Source organism: Ursus americanus, chromosome 1, assembly GCF_024610735.1.
Source record: "Ursus americanus isolate L20-20 chromosome 1, mUrsAme1.1.p, whole genome shotgun sequence".
Lineage (NCBI taxonomy): Eukaryota > Metazoa > Chordata > Mammalia > Carnivora > Ursidae > Ursus > Ursus americanus.
The window spans coordinates 53,418,822-53,441,683 of NC_142127.1; the positions used below are offsets into that span (position 1 = coordinate 53,418,822).

Below are 22,862 nucleotides of genomic sequence, written 5' to 3' on the forward strand. Positions count from 1 at the left end.
TCCTTTGACCCAGAAACTTTTCAGGGAATTTATCTGATAGAAATATAAGTACCATTATTTAAAGCAATATATAGCAGTATTCATTATAGCATAAATTTTAATAGCAAAAAACCAGAAATGTCCTCAATATATGTAAAATTATGGTATGCCCACATTATTACAAATAATAGAAATGAAGAGATATACCTGTTAAATATATTGGCTTGAAATTTATGATTATCCTAAGTAAAAACAAGTTATAGGATAATATATATACTGTATGAACCCATTGTTGTTAAATAAACCCTATACAAACCTGTATATGTTTATGTAAGCAAAGAAAAACATAGAATGTTCAACTCATTTTTTTTTTTTGAAAGATTTTATTTATTTATTTGACAGAGATAGAGACAGCCAGCGAGAGAGGGAACACAAGCAGGGGGAGTGGGAGAGGAAGAAGCAGGCTCATAGCGGAGGAGCCTGATGTGGGGCTCGATCCCATAACACCAGGATCACGCCCTGAGCCGAAGGCAGACGCTTAACCGCTGTGCCACCCAGGCGCCCCTGTTCAACTCATTTTAACCAGTAATTTCAGAGTAATAAGGATAGGGAGTTGGTGGAGGGTAGAGGAACTACATTTCTGAATAGTTTGAATTGTTATAGTGAGAATATTTTACTTGTGTAGTTTAAACGATTGTAATTTAAAAAATTTAAAAGATTGTATTTGGGCAAGCAGTGAAATAAGGGGTGGCTAAAATAATTAATTTATATGGAACATTATGTTTGACTTATAAGTGACTTATAAGTGTGAGTCAGATCAAGCAACTATGCGGAGTATTTTATTTCTGGAAGTAATTTGATTTTCTTGGAAGAGGTCAACCTCAAGAGATTAGAGATACATATCTATATAGTCCTATTATAAATATAATAAGTAACTGTGAATCTGTTTTCTTGGATGAATGCTCTCATTTTTAGTGTTTGCTTATTATTCTTCCTTTCAGTGGGTGTGAGCCAACACACTGGTATTTCTTTTGGAAACGTTTAAAGGCGTCTTGCATCTATCTGTAATATTCTTGAGAGCCTTATTCTTAAGGCATCTTTTTGGAAGACTTCTCTGAACTCCCCAGGTTAAGTGAACCAATTTTGTCTCTTTACTATCAGTGTATTCTCCACCAAACTCCCCCAGTTTTTAATCCTTACTGTACTTTAGTGGCTTACTTTCTTTATCTCCACTGCTATTACCTGAGTTCAGGACTTCATCATTTCTCACTTGGATTACCTTGGTAGTGTCTGAATTGGTTTCCGTGTTTCTAGTATGGCCTCCTTCCCATATAGTCTCCGCACTGCAGCCTCAGTGGGGTTTTGCTTATATTATTTTATTGTTATTTTCCTAAAATGCAAATGTGACTCCTCTTGTTTTAACATCTTCATTAGTTCGGGACTGTCATATGGCATATAAGACCCGCCATAAGTTAGTCCATCTCTTCAGCCTCATCTCTTGTCTCTCTTAAATTCTTACCTTTCTAAACTATTTGTAGAGTTCATCTTTGGCACATACTGTACTGTGCCTGAAATGCCCACTTTGCTTGGTTAACTCTTGTTTGTCCCTTAAGACTGGGCACATTTTAACCTGTTAGTCTCTCTTACATTTTTTCCGGCCAAATGAGAACTGGTTCTTTTTCTCTCTTTTTTTTTTTCTGATAATAATTATGGTACATGGCCATTGTAGACAATGAGGTAATCCAAAAGGATCTGAAGAAGAAAATAACAATCGCCTAAAATCATAACACCCAGATTTAGACTTTAAAGTTTCGCCGTCATCATTAAAACTTTGGTGAGCAGAGCTATCTTGTTCTCTGCCCCTAAATTAAAAAAAAAACCAACACATAAATAATACAAAACGTACATACTTTTTTGTAACCTATTTTGTCGTATAACATTGAGATGTTTCCTTGTCTGCAAATGGAATTACATATCATCATTTTCAGTGGTTACACAGTATTTCATTACATATCATCATTTTCAGTGGTTACACAGTATTTCAATGAAGAAATCATAGTTTACTTATCTAGTCTCGTTTTTGTGGTTATTTAGTGTGTTAGATTAATTCAACCAGAGAAGCAGAAACTGTAGGACCTTGATCTCTAGGCTCTAGCTTTGGCTCTAGCTCTAGCTTTGTATTTGTGTCTCTACACATGCATGCATGCGCGCGCACATACACACACACACACACACACACACACACAGGGAATTGGCTTGTGCTGTTGTGGGGGTTGGCCAACCAAGGACCATGTCCACAAAGTAGGCAGCCAGGAAGGGGAGCTCCAGGAGGAAGAAAAGGCATATGCAGCAGGTGCTGCTTGCAGTGTATGAACTCTTAGGCCCTCTGTTAAAAGACTTCCAAAAGATTAGATCAGGCACACCCAGGATAATCTCCCTTTAGATGAATGTAAAGTCAACTGATTGGGGACTTAATTTGTATCAGCAAAATCCCTTCACAGCAGCACCTAAATTAGTGTTTGGATAATGGGGAGAAGGTGTTTGTATGCTACAAAATGGCTGTTGCTTCTCTTTTGTCCTCCCAGAGCCTGCTAGAGAATGTCCCTTGTAGCTCACTGTAATCAGAAACAGTAGAAAGGGAACTCTGGCAACTGTAGTTCAGTCTAGCCAAGTTGATGTATCCTAAAGCCGTCACTGGTATATATTATTTTTCTCTGATGTGAACAGTGCTTTCATAGACATAATTGTGGATCTACTGAGTAGTTTCTTTGGATAAATTTCTTAAAGTGGAAAAAGATTTTGAATTGTTCTTGTTATTTAATAATACGGAAAGAAAGGATAAATTATTTTGAATTTTAATTCTGAATTTTCTTAATTTTTAATTTTTGAATTAATAGCTTGGATCTTTAGATGATGATATCCTTGATTTAGAACTTTGGAAGAGGGATAAAAATAATCCTGGATATTGAATCATTTTCAAAATCTTTTATAACAGCCTATGTATTTTAAATTCTCATTTGATTGGTGTTTTTTTTTTAATGGTAAGATTTTCCACATTATGAAGTTTTTATTTTTCTTTTTAATTTTTTACTGTCACTGGGGTATATATCCTAGGGGAGAGTTGAGTATCCCCATTTGGGTTGTGTGAGCACATTTGGAGCAGCCACTGTAGCCAAAAGGATGGAGTACTGTGATGGACAAACCTTGACTCCCTTGCTTATCCCTGTGCTAGAAGTGGCTCCAGGCTTAAGGACTCCACAGAGCCATCAAATGCACACAAAAGGAGAGAGAGGTGCTGAGCACTGAACAGCAGAAATCTCCCACAGTGTCAGTCACTTTTAGTGTCAATCACTTTTTTTTTTTTTTTAAGATTTTATTTTTAAGTGTTCTCTACACCCAACGTGGGGCTCGAACTTCCAGCCCCTGAGGTCAAGGGAGTCATATGCTCCACAGACTGAGTCAGCCTGGTGCCGTATCAGTCATTTCTTTCACCTTGCTTTTACACTTCCGATGGACTTTGGAGTACATCAGACATGACTACTTACTAAATGTGTGACCTTGGGCAAATTACTTGCCTTTTTAAGCCTTAGGTTTTTTATTTGCAAAATGGCAAAGATAATTTTATCTTTTTTAAAGATGATGAGAAAAGATAATAATGCTTAGCCTTGTGTCCGACACACCGTAAGCACTCCATAAGTGTTCATTAATATCGTTAGCTGTTTGCCTGTCAGTTTTTCTCTTTTACCAGATTTTGCCTCTGATGGAGTGGCAGTCTGTTTATTAGACATTGCCAAGACGTTTTGGCCTTAAAAACTTAGCTGGTGGGGCGCCTGGGTGGTGCAGTGGTTAAGCGTCTGCCTTCAGCTCAGGGCGTGATCCCAGGGTCCTGGGATGGAGCCCTGTATCGGGCTCCTCCGCAGGGAGCCTGCTTCTTCCTCTCCCACTCCCCCTGCTTGTGTTCCCTCTCTCGCTGGCCGTCTCTCTCTCAGTCAAATAAAATAAAATCTTAAAAAAAGGAAACTTAGCTGGTAATTATCTAGTTACTGATAATAAGAGTAAGCATCCCTTTTTGAGCCACTGTTCTGGATGATTTAGATACATAATTGCTAATATTAACAATTTGATCCTGTTTGATAGATATTATTCTTGTTTTATAGATGAGGAAATTGAAGCTTCTTCGGTAACAGAATATAAAGGTTAGGAACCGGGCCTTAGGAGTAAGACAGAACTGAGTTCTAAGTTCAGCTCTCTGCCTCTTGCTCTGTGATTTTGGGCAGACTGTCCCAGGCCACGGTTTCCTTATTTGTAAAAGGGGTAAAATATTTTATAACATATCAAACATCTAGTTTACAGTGGTACATAGTAGTTTCTGTTACCACTTTTATTGCCCGAGTGCCTTTGAGGATGTTATATTTTTAAGTTACTCTTTTGCTGTATTGGACAGCATGTTGTCCAGAGTGTCTTTATTTCTAGTAACCCTATACCATCTTTCTGAATGACCTTATTACTTCACCACAGCCTTGCTATATTTTAAGCATATCAGTTAATTTCATACTGTAATTATTAATCTTTTGAAATCAGTACAGTATCTGTTCTGTTCTTTATTTAGAAGCTCAGTAAACTATATAAAGGATAAAAAAAGACTTGCAATATTTCATTTATCTCATTGTGGGCATGTGGGTGCTTAATTATTTAAATTTATTAATAACTTCATTCTAGCAGTAGCATTAATTTATATTATGATCTGGAAAAGAGTTTTATGGGTTCCATGGAACCCATATGTAAGCATCTTGAAAGTAAGTATTATCAGGAGAGGCATGTTTACAACATTTTATTTTTATATCATCAGTAAAATATTTTCTGTTTCATCTCTATTCCACGTAAGTACCAGGAAATGTGGACTTTATTTATTTATTTTTGAGAGAGAGAGAGAGAGAATTTTATTTAAGAGCGAGCATGGGGTGGGGGAGGGCGGGGCAGAGGGAAAGGGGGAGAGAGAGAGAGAGAGAATCTTAAGCAGCCTCGCGTTTAGCACAGAGCCGGGCTTGGGGCTCAGTCTCACAATCCTGAGATCATGACCTGAGCTGAAATTAAGAGTCAGACATTTAACAGATTGAGCCAGCCAGGCACCCCGGAAATGTGGGCTTTAAAAAGCAGTTTGGAAGGGTACTAGAAGCTCAAAGAAGTGGAAAACATAGTTTAAAAGTCCTTTGTAAAATAAAAGTGATGCTATTGCTCACAAGGTTTATTGAGAATGCAGAAAGTGATAGTCAGAGCTATTATATCTGATACTCAAAGCTCTATATCTGCATGCCTGACTATCTAATGATGATGATTGTAGCAGATAATTAAAATACAATGCGTTCAATTCTTTTGTTCTTGAAAAAAGGATACATCGTTAGTTTTGCTTAGTATTCTGAGAATTCTCCGAGATTGAGGTAGGCATTGAGGAATTATTGGGAAGTTACTGAACTGGCCATCACATTTCAGAGAATCTTCTTTCATTTATATGAGTCATGTGAATAGTCTCATACTATAGTGCTTATCACCTGGCACGAGTGAAGGGGAATTGAGAGGGCAGATGGAAAAGCAAAGACAAAATAGGTTCTACTTCAGAGTGGAGGCAAAATACACTTATATTCATGAATAGGTTGGAAACCAAATTCTCAGAGGCAATGTTTCATTGCCTTTTAGAAAACTTTGATATGATGTGAAGATCAGTTGAAAGTTTCTGATCCTACAGTAGTCCATAGTTAATCATAATGTGAGTTTTAATTTTCTTGTATGCTTTATTAACATTCCATGCTCTGAAATTACATGATTTTTAGTTTTTTATTTAAAAGATTTGATGACGGGTTACCCCATAAAGATTTGCTAGTCTTTTTTCTGTGAAGACTTGAGTTATTAACGTTAGCTCAAGCCTTCCCTGAGTGAAAATTGAAAGAAAATATCATCAAACTTTTTAACATTTTTCAAACATTTTTGAAATTTCTTGATAAGCAGTTATCAGATGGACTGAAGATACCGAATGGAGATGAGATATTAAATTCAGGCTTCTCATTTTTTGTTCAAAGACAGAAATTATAATATTCAGCAAATGTGTAGAAGTATTTGCCTTGCCAGTAAGAGCAATGCACGTTTTAATTTTTTATTGCTTTGTAAATGATCCTCTGTTCTTGAACACTTATTTTTGTATGCTGTATAAATGAATCATGGTTTTGAACTTTTCTACATCAGTAATAAAAATGAAATTTGATTGGTTAGTGATAAAGAGGGTTCTTTTCATAAAAACAATCATTTTGTCATGGCAATTCCCATTAACTGTAACTGCGTTAGCAAAATAGAAACCGTAAAAGGCGTTTCATTGTGCTTATACACTTAACTATGTTTTTGTGCTGATTATATATTTTTATCTTTAAGAACTTTTATAAACCAAAGAAGTTTCATCATGACTTAATCTGCATTTGGATTTTCAAGAAAGTTTGTTGGGTAAATTTATCCCAGGGGATATAGCATCCTTAAATATTGTCATGGAATTGCCCCCATGTCCTATTCTATTACCTGATAAACTAGAGCACTGACTAGAACTTCATACAAATAAATTGTATCATTTGTTAGATGGGAAGAGGGCCATAATTTCTCCAGCATTTTTTTCTGTAAGCTAATATTGGCAGCTGATGCTTTAATGATCTGGCCTTTTGTTAACATCCTTTTCTTTTGATTATTAGTCTTTACATTATAGGGGAATGTTTTGGCATCATGAATAATAAGCTTCTGATTTTTTTATTTTATAAATTAAAAAAAGATTAAATGTTAATAAGACTGTAAAAGTAAAAGCTACTTTTTTTTTCATTAGACATTGTTATAATTTAATTTTTACTATTCATCCGTTTAACACTTTAGTTTGGCTAGTGGATGAGAACTGGTTATATAATGTTAACTATGTGGTAATTTGTATTTATTTTTTAGTTGAGATTGTGAATTATTTTTTTTTTGAGATTGTGAATTTTTTTAAAAGATTTTATTTACTTGAGAGAGAGACAGAGAGAAAACAAGCGCAAGCAGGTGGGGGGAAGGGTAGAGGGAAAGGGAGATGTAGACTCCCCACTGAGCGGGGAGCCCGACCCAGGGCTGGATCCCAGGTCCCCGAGATCATGACCTGAGCCACATGGGCACCCCAAGATTGTGAATTATTCTTGATGTATTTTCTTTTCAAACAGATTACTCCTTGCCATATATACTTGTACTGATTTCCCCATATTGTCATTTTGTGACTGTTCAGAGAAGGTAAAGTAATTTTAATATTAAATATTTTGAAAGGGAGATAATGTTTTAGAAATGATAGAGTGCAGTTTAAAGACACATATAAAGTATGTTTCATTATTCACTGTTTTGGATTATCTTTGTATTATAGGTAAATGGCTTTACTGGTCTGCTTCTTATAAAAAGATTATAGTAAGCTTTGAGTTTAGCTAGCATAATTACATCATTTTTCTCTTGGATTCTTTTTTTTCTCATTTCCTGAATGATGTAGCAACTGCCGACAGACCAGAGTTTCTGATGGAAGTAAGCCATTGTAGTCACTGGGTTCCAAATTCTGGGGACTGGAGGTCAAGGAGTGGTGATGTGGTCAGGAAGTTGGAGAGTGAAATTTCAGGAAGGTAAATTTCAAGTAATGCGTTAATAAAATGGCACTGACTAGAGGGAGGATAGAAATGTCAAAATCTATGCCTGAAGCAGTAAATGGAATTTATAAATGTAGCATGGTCAGGAGTCAGTTTGGTAACTGATTTAGGTGGAGTTCTGAGGCTTCATTCAGATGGATTGATACTTAATTCTGTCTTTAATGATAGATCTGTAACTAAGAGTAACTATTAAAACTGTAACTGTTCAGTTACTATTGTAGTATACAAATCACACCACAACTTAGGGATGTAAAGCAGCCGTTTTATTATGTTCATGGATCCTGTGGGTCAATTCAGACATCACAGGTGAGATGGCTTGTTTCTACCTCACAATGTCTGGGTCTTCATCTGGAAAGACTCAAAGGCTAGGGATCCAACATTTGAGGGCTGGAAACATCTGGAAGCCTCTTCACTCACGTGCCTAAGAATTGCTGACAAGGAACTCAGCTGTGGTTGTCTTCTGGAATATTTTATACATGGCCTTTCCATGTGGCCTGGCTTCCTTGGAGCGTGGGAGCTTCAGAGTAGTTAGACATTTTGCTCAATGCTCCAAAGGCGTGTGTTCAAGCTACCGAAGGAGAAGATGCATTACCTTTTATGACCTTGCCTTGGAAATTTTGAAGCATCACTTCTGCCATATTCTGTCGGTTACAACAGAGTTAGAAGTCTGCCCAGATCAAAGGGGAGGGGATTTAACTTTACCTCTTGATGGGTAGATGGGATAGGTGGGGTCTTGGTGAGGTTCTAGAAGAGCTTGTAGGACAGGTTATACTGTTGTGGCCATTTTTAAGAACGTAATATGCCACAGTGGACAAGGTGGTAATATACTGGTGCAGAGGGGTCAGCTGAGTCTGTTTTAATTAGATCTGGGAACGGGCTAGTCCCATTCATATAGGTTCTAAAACAAGATGGGGGTGGATGAGAGGTGGATGGTGTAGGTAGAATGCTGTGTAAAGGTGGTAAGGTGTTATTGCACATTACAGTCAGTTATCTGTGGGGCTCTCTAAAACAAGCCAGGCTTGTATTGCATGGCGTTTCTCAAACCTCATGCACGCACTTGCAACACATGTTCCCTTTTTTCTCACCAAAGGCCTGTTAAATGTGAAGGTTGAGGGCAGCTTGAGGGCAAGTATATTTTTAAAACACTCCATAGGTGATTGGGCTGTGCACCTCTTGTTAGGAACCATTAAACAATTTGGAGAGAAAGTGAATTTATGAGTTTCCACTGTTGAATTTGTAAATATTATTGAGATTTTATCATTCCTTAATTTGCTTTGATGGTTTATTTCCAGAATTACAGCAATTTTTTGCTGTCAGGCATCTTTCAGGCTTTAGATAGCAAAAGACCTGCTTGATTTCCTACAGAATATATTTATTTGTAGGTTGAGTACCTAATTTGCAACTAGGTCCTCTGCTGGGTGCTGAGTTACCTAGAAAAGTAAAAACAATTCTTGCTTTTGATAAACTTAATTCTTATGTAGGACACATCCATTGGAATGGATGGTTTCGATATAAAGTGGTGTATTGTTTAATACAAATGGTAATTTAGGAAGTCTTTACTGAGCGTGTTTTTTCCCTTCTCAAACTGAATTGGGTGTTAGATTTTTAGTAAACATCTCAACTCCTCTCCCTGCCCCTCACCTTCTGTCTGGCACACTTCTGATTATATTGGACCCAGTTCAGATTTTATCTCTTCTTGTGAATTCTTTCTTGTCTTCCTCGGGCAGAATATGTACTTTTGGTCTGACACTTCTGTTAATAGTAAATATTGATATATTCTGTAAGCTAGAGACTGTATAAGGCACTTACATGATTTATCAGATTTTATTCTTCCAACAACGTTACAAGGGAGGTAATATTTTCCCTTTTTACAGATGAAGTAGTTGAGGCAAGAATAGGTTAAGCAACTTGGTCAAGATTACTCAGATAATAAGCTGTAGAGTTGGGAGGGGAACTCAGATATGTCTGACTTTAATACGTATGTTTTTCCCTATACCACCCGTATTCACTTAGTGTATTTTAAATTTTTTAAAAAAGATTTAATTTATTTTGGGGGGGGAAAGAGAGAGAGCATGTATGCGCACACGCAGCGAGGGGGAGGGGGAGAGACAAGCTGACTCTGAGCTGAGCATGGAGCCCGTTGTGGGGCTTGATCTCAGGACCCTGAGATCATGACCTGAGCTGAAACCAAGAATCCCTAACCGACTAAGCCATTCAGGTTTCCCTCACTTGTTGTATTCTAAGTCGTTATATATATCTTAGTCATCTGTGCTTCTCCCTGCAAACCCATCTGTGTGCTATTCCCCCTTACCCACTCAACAAAGTTAGATCCTAGAGAGCAATGAGAGTTTTATATTCATATTTGTCTTTTTATCATATTTTGGTAGTCTAGTAGTTTATAAAAACCTATGTTTGTTCAGTTAAATGCCTTTAATATGTATTTTTCCTATGTCTCTGAGGATTTTCTACTTCTGTGCTCTTATTCATGAAGGGATTCTGTGATGGTTGGGCTATGTTATCTTGTTTCTTGTTTTTTTTGTTTTTGTTCTTGGGGAATCTTGCAGTTTTGCCGAGATTTTAGAAGGTGTAACGACACAATAAATACTCTGTAGGATCATTTGTTTCATGGCGAGCTGGGAGGAGTGGGAGAGGAGGAATGGAAGGGGGTTGGAAAGGAATGGTCACCTACCTTGATGTGACTGAGTGTATGTAGAGTACTGAGAGTAGTTTAGTACATAGTAGATACTTAAAAACATAGGTGCTGTTACTACAGTGATTGCGTCTGATTTAGAGTAGGGGGAGAATTGCTCCTTAGTTTGAGAGACATCTATTTTCAATTTTCAAGGATTAGATTTGGAGAACTATTACACACCTTGAATATTAACATTGTTAACATTGTTGAGGTCTGATAACTTGTGTGCGGCTGTTTTGTCTTCTCTTGTGTTTTTGTGGGTTTTTTTGGCCAGAAATTGCACTTTTCATCATAACCAGCTGTTTTTGTATAGTTCTGCTATTGATCTCATATTCATCTCCATTTCTGAGAAAAGTTCAGACATGGTGTCAGTGTTTCTTCTTTATAAATTTCAGATTACCATTTTTTAAAAGAGAATTCAGATTTTGAGTCCTGGCTACCAGGTTCATATCTATTCATTATCATGTAGTTGGCCTGCTTTTTATTGGAAATTAATGAAAAACGGCCGATTATTTTTATCATGTGACAAAGTCTAAACATGACTATTTGAGAAGATGACGTGTTCTTACTAAGAAAGAATGAAAGGTTTTACATTTAACTTGTATTCCTTTAGCCTCAGTTATTGGCTTGTTGATGCTGGGAATTAGTTTTCTTGACCCTTGTTAACCTCCAGAAGTTTGTTAGTTTTATGAAATTGATCCTTGAGTGCCATTTTGAAATTGATCTCCAGTTTCACATAGACCGATTTAGATGGCTCATGTTCAAGCTTCATAATGACTAACTTAATTTTACTTTCCTTATTGATTACCTCTAATGGAAAAACTATCATTTAACCACTTTGGTTCCAAAATAAGTGAGGCCTCCATTCATTAATCTTAAAGCCTTACCCTGGAACACTATAAAATTGCAACATGTCACTAAGGCATGTTTTAAAGCATGGCTTTAAGCCATACGTGCAAACATTTAAGTAGAATGAGATGGACAAAAATCTTCTTGAATAAATTAAACCACACAGGTCCTCACTACCACATTCTCTGAGGCAAGTGAATGAAACAGGTGAAAAGAATTTAATCATATCAGGTGTATTCTGTGTCCAAGGGACAGTCTTTTTTTGTGGTATTTACAGACCATCTGCATCAGATATACTGGGAGTGCTTGTGGCATGTTTGGATTCTTGGTCCTCATTTCTACGGTATTGGAATTTCAGAGTCTAGGGTTTGGTGGAAATACATAATTTTATGAAGTTCCACAGATGATGATTACTAAGGGTTGAGAACCACTGTTGTAGGATGATTATAATTGCTTTCATTCTAATAATTATTACGCAAGAGTGTTTATTTGTGGGCTGATAGAGCTGTGTGTTCACTGACTGGAGCCAAACTCCCTGGGGTCAAACCCTGGCTCTCGTTACTTACTAAAACACTGTGACTTTGAGCAAATTACTTATACTTGTGCCTCAGTTTTCTTACTGTAAAATAGGGATAATAATAATAATAGTGTCTACCTCATGAAGTTGTGAGATAGTTAACATATCAAGCACTTAAGTGCACAATAAACACAGTAAGAGTGTTTAAATTTTCTATTTCCCTCAACTTTATTGAGGTATAGTTTTACATACGCTTTTAAAGTATACAATTCAGCAATTTCTTAGGGTATTTACAGAGTTGTGATTATTACCACAAATTGTAGAACATTTCCATCACTCCAAAAAGAAATCTCTTGCCCATTTCCAGTCACTTTCTATGTGACTAACAACTGTTAATCTACTTTCTATCTTTGTAGATTTGCCTATTCGGAACATTCCATATAAATGGAATAATACAATTTGTTTTCATTAGTGACTGGCTTCTTTCACTGGGCATAATGCTTTTGAAGTTCATCCCTGTTACAGCATGTATCAATACTTGGTTCTTTTCATTGCCAGATGCTCTTCTATTGTATGGTTGTACCACATTTTGTTCATTCATCAGTAGTTGGTCTTTTGGGTTTTTCCACTTTTTGGCTATTGTTAGAAATGCTGGTGTGAACATTCATGTACAAGTTTTCATGGATATATGTTTTTTTCCATTTCTCCTGGGTGAATACCTAGAAGTAGAATTGCTGAGTCATATGGTAATTCTGTGTTTAACATTTTAAGAAACTGCCAAACTTTTTATATTCCTACCAGCATTGTGTGAGTTCCAAATTCTCTACATCTTTTTTTTAAAAAATTTTTTAATAGAAAAACATTTTTATTTTTAATTTTTATTTATTTATTTTATAACCATATTTTTAAAATTATATTATGTTAATCACCATACAGCACATCCCTGGCTTTTGATGCAAAGTTCGATGATTCACCAGTTGCGTACAACACCCAGTGCACAATGGAATACGTGCCCTTCTCACTACCTATCACCAGCCTATCCCATTCCCCCACTCCCCTCCCCTCGGAAGCCCTCAGTTTGTTTCTCAGAGTCCATAGTCTCTCATGCTTCATTCCCCCCTCTAATTACCCCCCCTTTCTTTATCCCTCTCTTCTCCTACCGATCTTCCTAGTTCTTATGTTCCATAAATGAGAGAAACCATATGATAATTGTCTTTCTCTGCTTGACTTATTTCACTTAGCATTATCTCCTCCAGTGCCGTCCATGTTGCAGCAAATGTTGAGAACTCGTTCTTTTTGATAGCTGAGTAATATTCCATTGTATATATGGACCACATCTTCTTAATCCAGTCATCTGTTGAAGGGCATCTCGGCTCCTTCCACGACTTAGTTATTGTGGACAATGCTGCTATGAACATTGGGGTGCATATGGCCCTTCTCTTCACTACATCTGTATCTTTGGGGTAAACACCCAGTAGGGCAATGGCTGGATCATAGGGTAGCTCAATTTTTAACTTTTTAAGGGACCTCCACACTGTTTTCCAGAGTGGCTGTACCAACTTGCATTCCCACCAACAATGTAAGAGGGATCCCCTTTCTCCACATCCTCTCCAACAATTGTTGTTTCTTGCCTTGTCTATTTTTGCCATTCTAATTGGCGTAAGGTGGTATCTTAGTATGATTTTGATTTGAATTTCCCTGATGGCTAATGATTTTGAACATTTTTTCATGTGTCTGTTAGCCATTTGTATGTCTTCATTGGAAAAGTGTCTGTTCATATCTTCTGCCCATTTTTTTGATTTGTTTGTTTGTTTCTCGTGTATTGAGTTTGAGAAGTTCTTTGTAGATCTTGGATACCAGTCTTTTATCTGTAGTGTCATTTGCAAATATCTTCTCCCATTCCGTGGGCTGCCTCTTAGTTTTTTTGACTGTTTCCTTGGCTGTGCAGAAAATTAAAAAAAAAATTTTTTTTTTATTTTAAAGATTTATTTATTTGACACAGAGAGAGACAGCCAGCAAGAGAGGGAACACAGGCAGGGAGAGTGGGAGAGGAAGAAGCAGGCTCCCAGCGGAGGACCCCGATGTGGGGCTCGATCCCAGGACTCTGGGATCACTCCCTGAGCCAAAGGCAGACGCTTAATGACTGAGCCACCTAGGCGCCCCCCAAATTCTCTACATCTTTTAAACATTTTTTATTTTCTGTTTTGTTGATGATAGCCGTTCTGTGCGTGTGAAGTAGTATCTCATTATTGTGGTTTTGACTTATATTTCTCTAATTACTAATGATATTGAGTATGTTTTCATGTGCTTGTTGGTTATTCATACATCTCCTTTGGAGAAAAGTCTGTTCAAATCTTATGCCCATTAAAAATTGTGTTATTTGTCTTTAATTACTGAGTTGTAATAGTTTTTTATGTATTCTGGATATAAGATTTATGAGTCTTGGGGAATCTTAGCTGTTACCACTGTCATCACCATTATCATTATCTACCTATGTAGAAGTTTATGTAGAGTTTGACCAGAAGGAGATAGAGTCTCATTATTTTTTAGTTTCATTTGAGGCCTAACATTGTGAAGGGGGTGGTTCTGCCATCTACTAGTTTTCTTGAAATTTCAGTTTGTTTGCTTTCTGTCCTCTGCTTTCTGAATGGCAGGTTATTAGAACTCATTTGTCTTGCATAGTAATTCTGCTCTACCATTCATTCCTGTACCCTCACTTTGGGTCATTTTAATTGCCCCTATAAAAGGGATCCCAGAGTGTTCCTTAGCCCCTTACACCATGTGAGAACAGAAGTCAGAGACTCAGAAGAGGACCTTCACCAGAACCTGACCATGCTGGCATCCTGATCTTGAACTTCCAGCCTCCAGAACTGTGAGAAAGTCTGTGGTATTTTGTTATTGCAGCCCGGATGGACTAGGACAGTACTAGCCTTACCACCATGTTACAGGATGCTTACCTGCCAGTGTTTTTAGGTTAATGGAAGTGGCACCATGACACTGTACTTCATTTCTCCAACAGGAGCTGTTTTCTGACATGAACATTGATCTCTGCCTATTGAGGTGATGGGAGAATGGTTTTAAACTCCTTTTGTGGAAATAGTCACTTCCTGCTTATACATTCTGTGTAATATCTTTAAGCATCCCCTGTGAAACAGTAGCTCAGGGACATTGCTGTTTAATACTTCTTGATCAGTATTTTCTCGGATACGGTGTTACTTTGAATTGTACTGTAGTCTGCAGGTTGAATTGTTTTAAATCTAAGACATAGTTCTTAAAATTCTAGTTTTGGTAAAATCCCATGCCATCATACTGAAAGTCTAAACATCTTAGAAATCTATTTTAAATGAAAGCTTTATATCATAACTACCTAAAACTTGATAGGTGTCTGTGTTGATATCACGGAGATCATCAGCATAGTAATTATGTCAAACTAGTAAACTTACTTCCTTCTTTTCTCTTTGTGTCCTGCAGTAACTTGTCCATGTTTGTGAGCTGCCAAATGCTTTTTTAATATTTTGTTATCTCAGTAGTATTTGCATTTATACCTTTGGTAGAAAGCCAGCCAAATTTGGAGATAGGTTATACATGTTTCTTACTCCTTTTGTATAACACTGTCTAAATAGTTTTAGGAAGCTGAAGAGATGACGTCTATGAGCTTTTGGAATCTAGTTGCCTAAGGATAAACTGGGTTTGACTTCATTAGTGCACAAATGATAGGGTTGTGTAGAGTTATTATAGCATTAATCAATTTGATGGATTGGAAATATGACAGTACTGAAGCAGCATGTAATATTAGTGCCTATTATTCTACAAATTATGTCTTCACCTACATTCATATGCCAGAAGAGTCATGTTGTGCATTAAGAATGCCGAACTTAAAAAACAACAAAAGAGGGCACTTCTTTCCATGGCCCTTCTCTTGTCTCTTAGATTAGATCATCAAGAAATAGACTTTGGAATTAGACTTGTTTATTAGGTCATAGCACTTTCATACTGTGGAATACTCTGTATTTAATCGCATAGATAGATTATCTTCCCCTAGAATGACCCAACTTGATACTTGAGAAAATATTGCAGGTAAAATGTAGCATGTGTAAGAGACGTAAGCATATATATATGTGAATTTATGGGCCAGTAGTTACTTCTCTATAAGTTATAAGGGACTAGTAGTAGATTTTTTGTTGTTATATTGTATTGGTTGATAAAGCTGAAAAATAGTGGGTACCTTAAAGATAATAAATGAGAAGCAAATATGTATTTTGGGGGGCTGTGGGTATTGTTTTACTCTGTGTGCATTTCTAACATTTATTTATTTATCCTTTTATTTTATTTACAGCTTTCAAAAGTGCTAGAGTATGTATCCTCTCTCTCTTTTAAAATTTTATTTATTTTATTTAAAAAAAAAGATTTATCCACTTGTCTCAGAGAGAGAGATAGCATATACACACCAGTAAGGGGAAGGGCAGGGGAAGAGAACCTTCAAGCAGACTCCCTGCAGAGTGCAGAGCCCCATGTGGGGCTCGATCTCACAACCCATGAGATCATGATCTGAGCTGAAACCAAGAGTGGGACGCTTAACCGACTGAGCCATTCAGGCGCCCCCTCTCTCTTTTTTTTAAACTTTGTTCTTCTCCAACATAAATACTTACAGGAGTGGAGAAAGTGTCTTTGAAAAATTTAAGAGCACTCATTTGGATAAAAAAACTCCCATTCCACCAAAGACTGAAACTTTAGGAAGTGTCTCTGTTGCTTCTGGTAAAAAAGACACTAAATGTAAAATAACTATGACAATTTTGCCTCTGCAGAATTGGAAAATTGGTAAAAGACTTTCAACAAAGTTTGTTGCATAGAAACTTAGCTATGAGGTGCTCTGATATTTGCTTGATTTCTAGATGTTCTTTTATTTATATCTATAAAATAGGAATATCTTTTTTCTTTATAAAAATAATAAAAACTTTCATGGGTCTTTTGCTAAGGAATAAGAAGTCATTCTAATTTGAGATAATGAATTAATGTGGGTCCACTAAGTACCTTAGAGTAAGTTATTGCTGTGTTATGAAAATGGTATATAGTAGTTTCTTATTAGGAGTTTCTGAAACTCTTTGAGTTTGAAACTCTTTGAAACTCTTGAAATAAAGATGTTAGCTTTAAATGATACTTATACAAGAAATTAAATCTAGCTTAATTTGTATTTCATATTTTAGCTTATATTACTGTAAATGCCACATTCAGTTTGGAGCAATTGAGAAATCAAGTCTTTAATAAATAATCTCAGGACCATAGGATTTTTCACATTCTAGGGACTTACTGCTTAGAAAGAGAGATAAGATATTGACAGAATAGAGTAGAAAGTAATATATGATATAAGACAAGTACAAACTGCTATGGACAGTATAGATAAAAGAGAAATTAAGTTTGTTCAGTTCAAAAGCCTTGATGTAGGCGTCATTTAACCTTGGTGTTGAAAAAGGTATAGGATTTGGGTGTGTGGTGGTGCAGGGAGTATTCTGGACAGAGGGGAAGAAGTTGAACAAAGTCACAAAGGTGAGGAAATAAGTATGTAGGGGAAATTTTAGGTACTCTGGTAGGATGGGAGGGTCTTGTTGTACTCTCCCCCCAGCCCCCATTAATTTGTGTGTGTTTTTTCCAGCCTTTTCTCATAATCAAAAAAGATGATTTCACTAGAATAGAGGAGGACTCATCTTTGTTCAAGGGTATGTGAACAGCTGGGTTCTCTGCTAAAATGTCAAATAAGTAGTTATTTAATGAGAGCAGTGTTTTTCAAAGTGGAGTGGGGTGTATGGGAAGAAAGTATTGAAGCTTGGACTTCAATTTATTTTTTGACACTATTTTATGTTTTAATGTATGCTTTATAATATGCATGATTTGTTAGCTTAGGAGTACTGACCATATGATTTCTGAATCTATTTGGGCCTGACGGGGACGTTAGATTTTAAGAAGTGGTGGTGCCTGGGTTAGAGTTGTAGGCTGTAGAAAGGGGAGTACTGAGGTGACATGTCAGATAATTGAGGGCCTTGGGTTAGTCTTAGAAGGGCTGTAACAGTAATATCAATTGGCAACTGTACATTTGGTAGGAAACAAAGAAGCATTTTCAGGTTTATGGTCAGTGCAGAGGTAAATGTATGGAATTAGATTCTGCCAACTATTTAGGCAGCTGTTTGATATTTTTATATTTGTATTATTTGTTGTAGTATTAAGGTTTTCCTGGTCAAGTTTCCCTTTTTCGGCCATGTTGTGTAATTTCCTTATCTTTGCTGCATTGTTAGCCTAAACAGTACAGAATAATAACAGTACTGATAGTGGTAATAATAAAAACATTTATTCAACATTTACTGATTAGGTACTAAGTTCTGGGGATGAAGTGGTAAGCAAAGATCAGAAATAAACACTGGATTCATGGTGTTTATGTTCTATTAGGGGAGGTAAACAATCAGATAGTCCTCAGATCAGTCTGAACTGCTGTCTGTGGTAAGTGGTACAAAGGACAGTGCGTGCTGTCAAGCTTGTAAAGAGAGTGTTTGAACTATTCAGGGAGGGTCAATAAAGGCTTCCCTGAGGACAGGACTGGCTACAGAATGTGTAGGGTCCAGTGCAAAATGATAACATGAGGCCCTTTGTTCAAAAAAATTCCAAGGTTGGGGCGCCTGGGTGGCTCAGTTCGTTGAGCAACTGCCTTCGGCACAGGTCATGATCCTGGAGTCCTGGGATCAAGTCCCGCACCAGGCTCCCTGCTCAGTGGGGAGTCTGCTTCTCCCTCTGACCCTCCCCCCTCTCATGCTCTCTCTCTCTCCCAAATAAATAAAACCAAGAAAAAAAAAATTCCAAGACTAACGGCAGAACATGAAACCAAGTGCGGAGCCCTTCTAAGCACGGCCCTGTGCGGTTGCTCAGGTAGCACGTCCAGGAAGCCAGCCCAACATCTCAGCCTGTTTGAGCGGAGACACAGTAGGAGTGGAAGATATGGTCCAGGGCAGAGGATACAGCACAAATGAATCTCCGGGGCAGGAACATGGTGCATGCAGAAACTGGCTGAAGGCCAGCGTGACTGGAGTGTAGAGTAGGCGGAGAGGAGTTACGATGAGGCCAGAAGGCCAGAGAGGTAGAGAGGGTAATGTGTAAGGCCACATTGAGGAATCTGATCTTTATTCTAAGAGCCACACCAGCTGTTGATGTGTGGGAGCCATAAAGTTTACTTTTGATGTGCTAATGATACCAGCGTCTTGCACCTTGATGGCATTGCACAACAGTCTCTTTCAGTTACCATTTCCTAGCAAACTTTTTTTCAGAAGCTTTGAGTTTCACCTTCTATATGTGTTCTAAGGCCGATCTTTGCCAAAGGCAAGCTTAAAAAGGCACCTCACACTGGGAGTGTTTTTGGTGGTAGAAATTGAAAATAGAGTAGAAGAGTCATGGAATTTTATTCACTATTGAATTAGTTTATGGTCTAAAACATTTTAGGTCAATGGAAGTAAAACTAGTAAGAGAAAAATGTTTTATTATTGTTTAAGATGTTTCTTTTTAAATGCTACAGATTTTTAAGGTCTGTTGTTAGCACTATAATTATAAATTCTTAATCTCCCTGTCTTTTTCACACGGTCAGGAGCAAGAGGTGGATATTGACTTGCCTAACCTTGGGACAGAGGAATAAGGAAGCAGTTGCATTTTTGGACTGTGTCTTTCATGTAATAGCGTTCTCAGTAAAGAAAACTTCAATTAATATTATCCAAACCAAGAAATAGGCATTGTTCTTGGTCATGTGTGGATAACAGTGTTCATGATTCATGGATTTACTTATGAAGGCAGTTAATAGAGTTCATTTCCTAGAAAGATACTTGCATGGTTGGTTTGTAGATCCATTGCCATGCCACACAACTTAGGATTTTCACTTTTGGCACTCTATCGTATAACACTCTAGCTGTTTCTTCTCCCATGTCATGTTTAAAATGTAATTATTTGAGCTGGTTCATGTAGGCGATGCACTTAAATCAGTGATGTTTGTATACTTTGAGCTGCTCATGGGTGAGATAGGTAGTTGATCATTCCTTGCATACTGTACCATTTCTTGACTCCTGGTCCATGGATACACTGGAATGCCATGCTGCTAAACGGACATATATCTATAGGGTTATAACAACCTTCTTGCCTTCTCTTTTTAAATGATAGGTTCTATTTGTGAAGATAACATCAGATGTTTTGTCAGAGTTACTTTCTGAGAATTTATTTTCAACAGTATTTTCTAGGTTGGGATATATTTTGTATTCTGGGTCAAGGAAAACATACCCCTTCACCCCAGTTTCCATCTTTAGATTCTTTTTTTTTTTTTTTTGAAGATTTTATTTATTTATTTGACAGAGAGGCAGCAAGAGAGGGAACACAAGCAGGGGGAGTGGGAGAGGGAGAAGCAGGCTTCCTGCCGAGCAAGGAGCCCGATGCGGGGCTTGATCCCAGAACGCTGGGATCATGACCTGAGCCGAAGGCAGACGCTTAACGACTGAGCCACCCAGGCGCCCCTAGATTCTTGTTAATAACAGGAATTTTAGTATTCCTAGGCAACTTCCTTATTTTTATTTGTAATCAGGTAACAGGTCTCAAGATTTCTTTACTTTCACATATGTTGTTGTATTAGATCCGGAGAATCCGTGGTGGTGGTAATAAATTAACTTTTACTTGGAACACATAAATCGCTGCTCATATGAGAACTCTGCGATATTGCTGAGTAGTAAAGTAGCTTCTGATTAATCAGAGAATACTTAAATTATATGGAGCATATGCTTAATGCTAAGTATATGTTATTCCATTGTTTTGAAAACTTGTAATCCATGTCTAGTACATATAAGACCTAGCTAACCATAAGTTGAAATTACCAGAATATTTAATTAGAACATCCCATTGCTTTAACATAGTTCAATATATTAAGTTGAGTAAAACTTTGATTAGCCAGAATGTTTAGGGAACAGAGTAGTAGGTTTAATCAAATATCCCGTCTTTCTTTCTACACACAGTTAACATATGCAAAACACAGAACAGGGTAGCATATACAGATGGTACGTATCTGTGCCCTCAAGAAATTTAGTTTCAATATCTTTGAAATTTTTGTAAATTTTACTTTTATGCTTTATTGCTTTAATTAGATTTAGATGCATATAATTGAATCTTTTTAAAAATCATTGTATCTTCAGTGATGTGGGATCTTATAACGAATGAACCTTATCGTACTGTTTCTCATACAGATGTAAAAGGTATAGGTGTGCTGACCATACAGTTTATCCTAAAATGTTATTTCTTAGTAATTTGCTGATGTCAGCTTGTTTTTGTTTCCTTGACTTTTATTTTAAAAACTATGTTACACAGGTTAATTGGGTTCTTATGGAAATTCTACTCTGTTAAGCATTTACAGTAACATACAATAAATATTTAGTTTTACTGCCTTTTTGGTATGTGAGTTGAAATTCAGTAACTTTTATATATATGTATAATATTATGAGCAACAGGATACAAAATTATGTATGGTGCATTATTTGCTCAAGGTTTTCATGGTATTATCCCTAAATATGAGTCTAATTTTATGTAGCCCAAGCCAAACCAAAAGTAGCATTCATAAAAATATGACCTTTTTCCTTTTCATTCTGAAGTATGAGTAAAAGCAAATTAAAGGGTTCCTCCCCTCCACTCCCTGGACTGTTTAGTGAATCTTAATGCGAGGTTGAGTTACGGTTAAACCTGGCTTCAGGCCTAAAATTAGTTTTACTAACTTTATTTACATTGTAGGTACTTAATGCTTCATAATGCTATTCCACTTTGTTTTTGTGAAGTGGTGGTTATGGGTTCAAGGTAATGGAATGTTCTATAATACAACAGGCTTCTTCTGTATGTTTAAATACTACCAGCTTAGAAGGAAAGATGCATAGCCTGAAAGAGATATATTTGATTCTTTAATATAGTGTTAACCTGTTTGAAAATTGACTTTGTTAATAAAGTTTATAGTAAAATATATTGTTTCACTATTTTTTTGATAGTGAATCAAATTCAGTATTTTATTTTTTTAAGATTTATTTATTTAAGTAATCTGTGCACCAGTGTGGAGCTTGAATTTACAACCCTGAGATCAAGAATCACATGCTCTTCTGACTGAGCCAGCCAGGCACCCCCAAATTAAGTATCTTATAAGTAACATTTTGGAATGTCTGTGTTTGGAAGCTAAAGGAAGAGTAGCATATAGGCTGTTTTAGTTTTTAAATTTTCACTTTTGATTGGGCAAGATGTCTTCCACCTCTTCTGTCAAAACAATAACAACAACAACAACAACAATAACAACACTATTCCCTACCAAATAATAAACCAAACATGCACTTAAAAGAACAACAATAACAACACTATTCCCTACCAAATAATAAACCAAACATGCACTTAAAAGAAATTATCTAATCCTCTTATACAGGATACCATGCAACCTAAGGTAGTATGATTAGTTGCCATATTTAAGGTAACCTTTGCAATTGACTTTAATTAAATGCTCTAGGCAAATGTTTGTGCTTATTAATTTGGTTGTTGGTATGTTTTTGCCCTATGTACCTAATTATCACTGCCTTGTTTCCACAGCTGCAGAGCCTTGGCCTGAAAATGCTACCTTATATCAGCAACTGAAAGGTAGGTACTTGTTCACGTTAAAAATGGCTACATATCAAAATGTATCTAGGGGCACCTGGGTGGCTCAGTCAGTTAAGCATTTGCCTTTGGCTCAGGTCATGGATCTCAGTGTCCTGGGATGGAGGCCTGCATCAGACTCCCTGCTCAGTGGGAAGTCGGCTTTCTTCTCTCTCTCCCTTAGCCCCCCCTTCCCGCTCATGCTCTCGGTTTGTGTCTCAAGTATATAAATAAAATCCTAAAAAAAAATTTGTTACCAAAAAAACACAACCCCTTAGTAATATCATTTACTTCTGAGAGAACATAAAGAAGGGATTCTCTTGTATAATTTGTCTAAGAGATTTTGCCTAAACTTGTATCTGCCAGTGTAAACCAACTATTCATGGCCTATAAGGTCCTTAGTTTATTATTGACTCATTACATTGGCTGCTGTAGGCAGTGTAAAATGATGTGGTTGCAGGAGCAGTTGGCAGAT

The 22,862-nt window shown here is 36.9% G+C and overlaps 1 protein-coding gene across 1 annotated transcript in view; it reads left to right on the forward strand.

Moving 5' to 3' along the window:
- The window catches only part of MTX2 (metaxin 2), a 64,375-nt gene that overhangs the window by 2,340 nt on the left and 39,173 nt on the right, over positions 1-22,862 (forward strand). Inside the window, exon 2 of the mRNA XM_045806164.2 lies at positions 22,343-22,390. Within this exon, the coding sequence (XP_045662120.1) occupies positions 22,343-22,390 (48 nt within the window). The remainder of the gene's footprint in view (positions 1-22,342; positions 22,391-22,862) is intronic.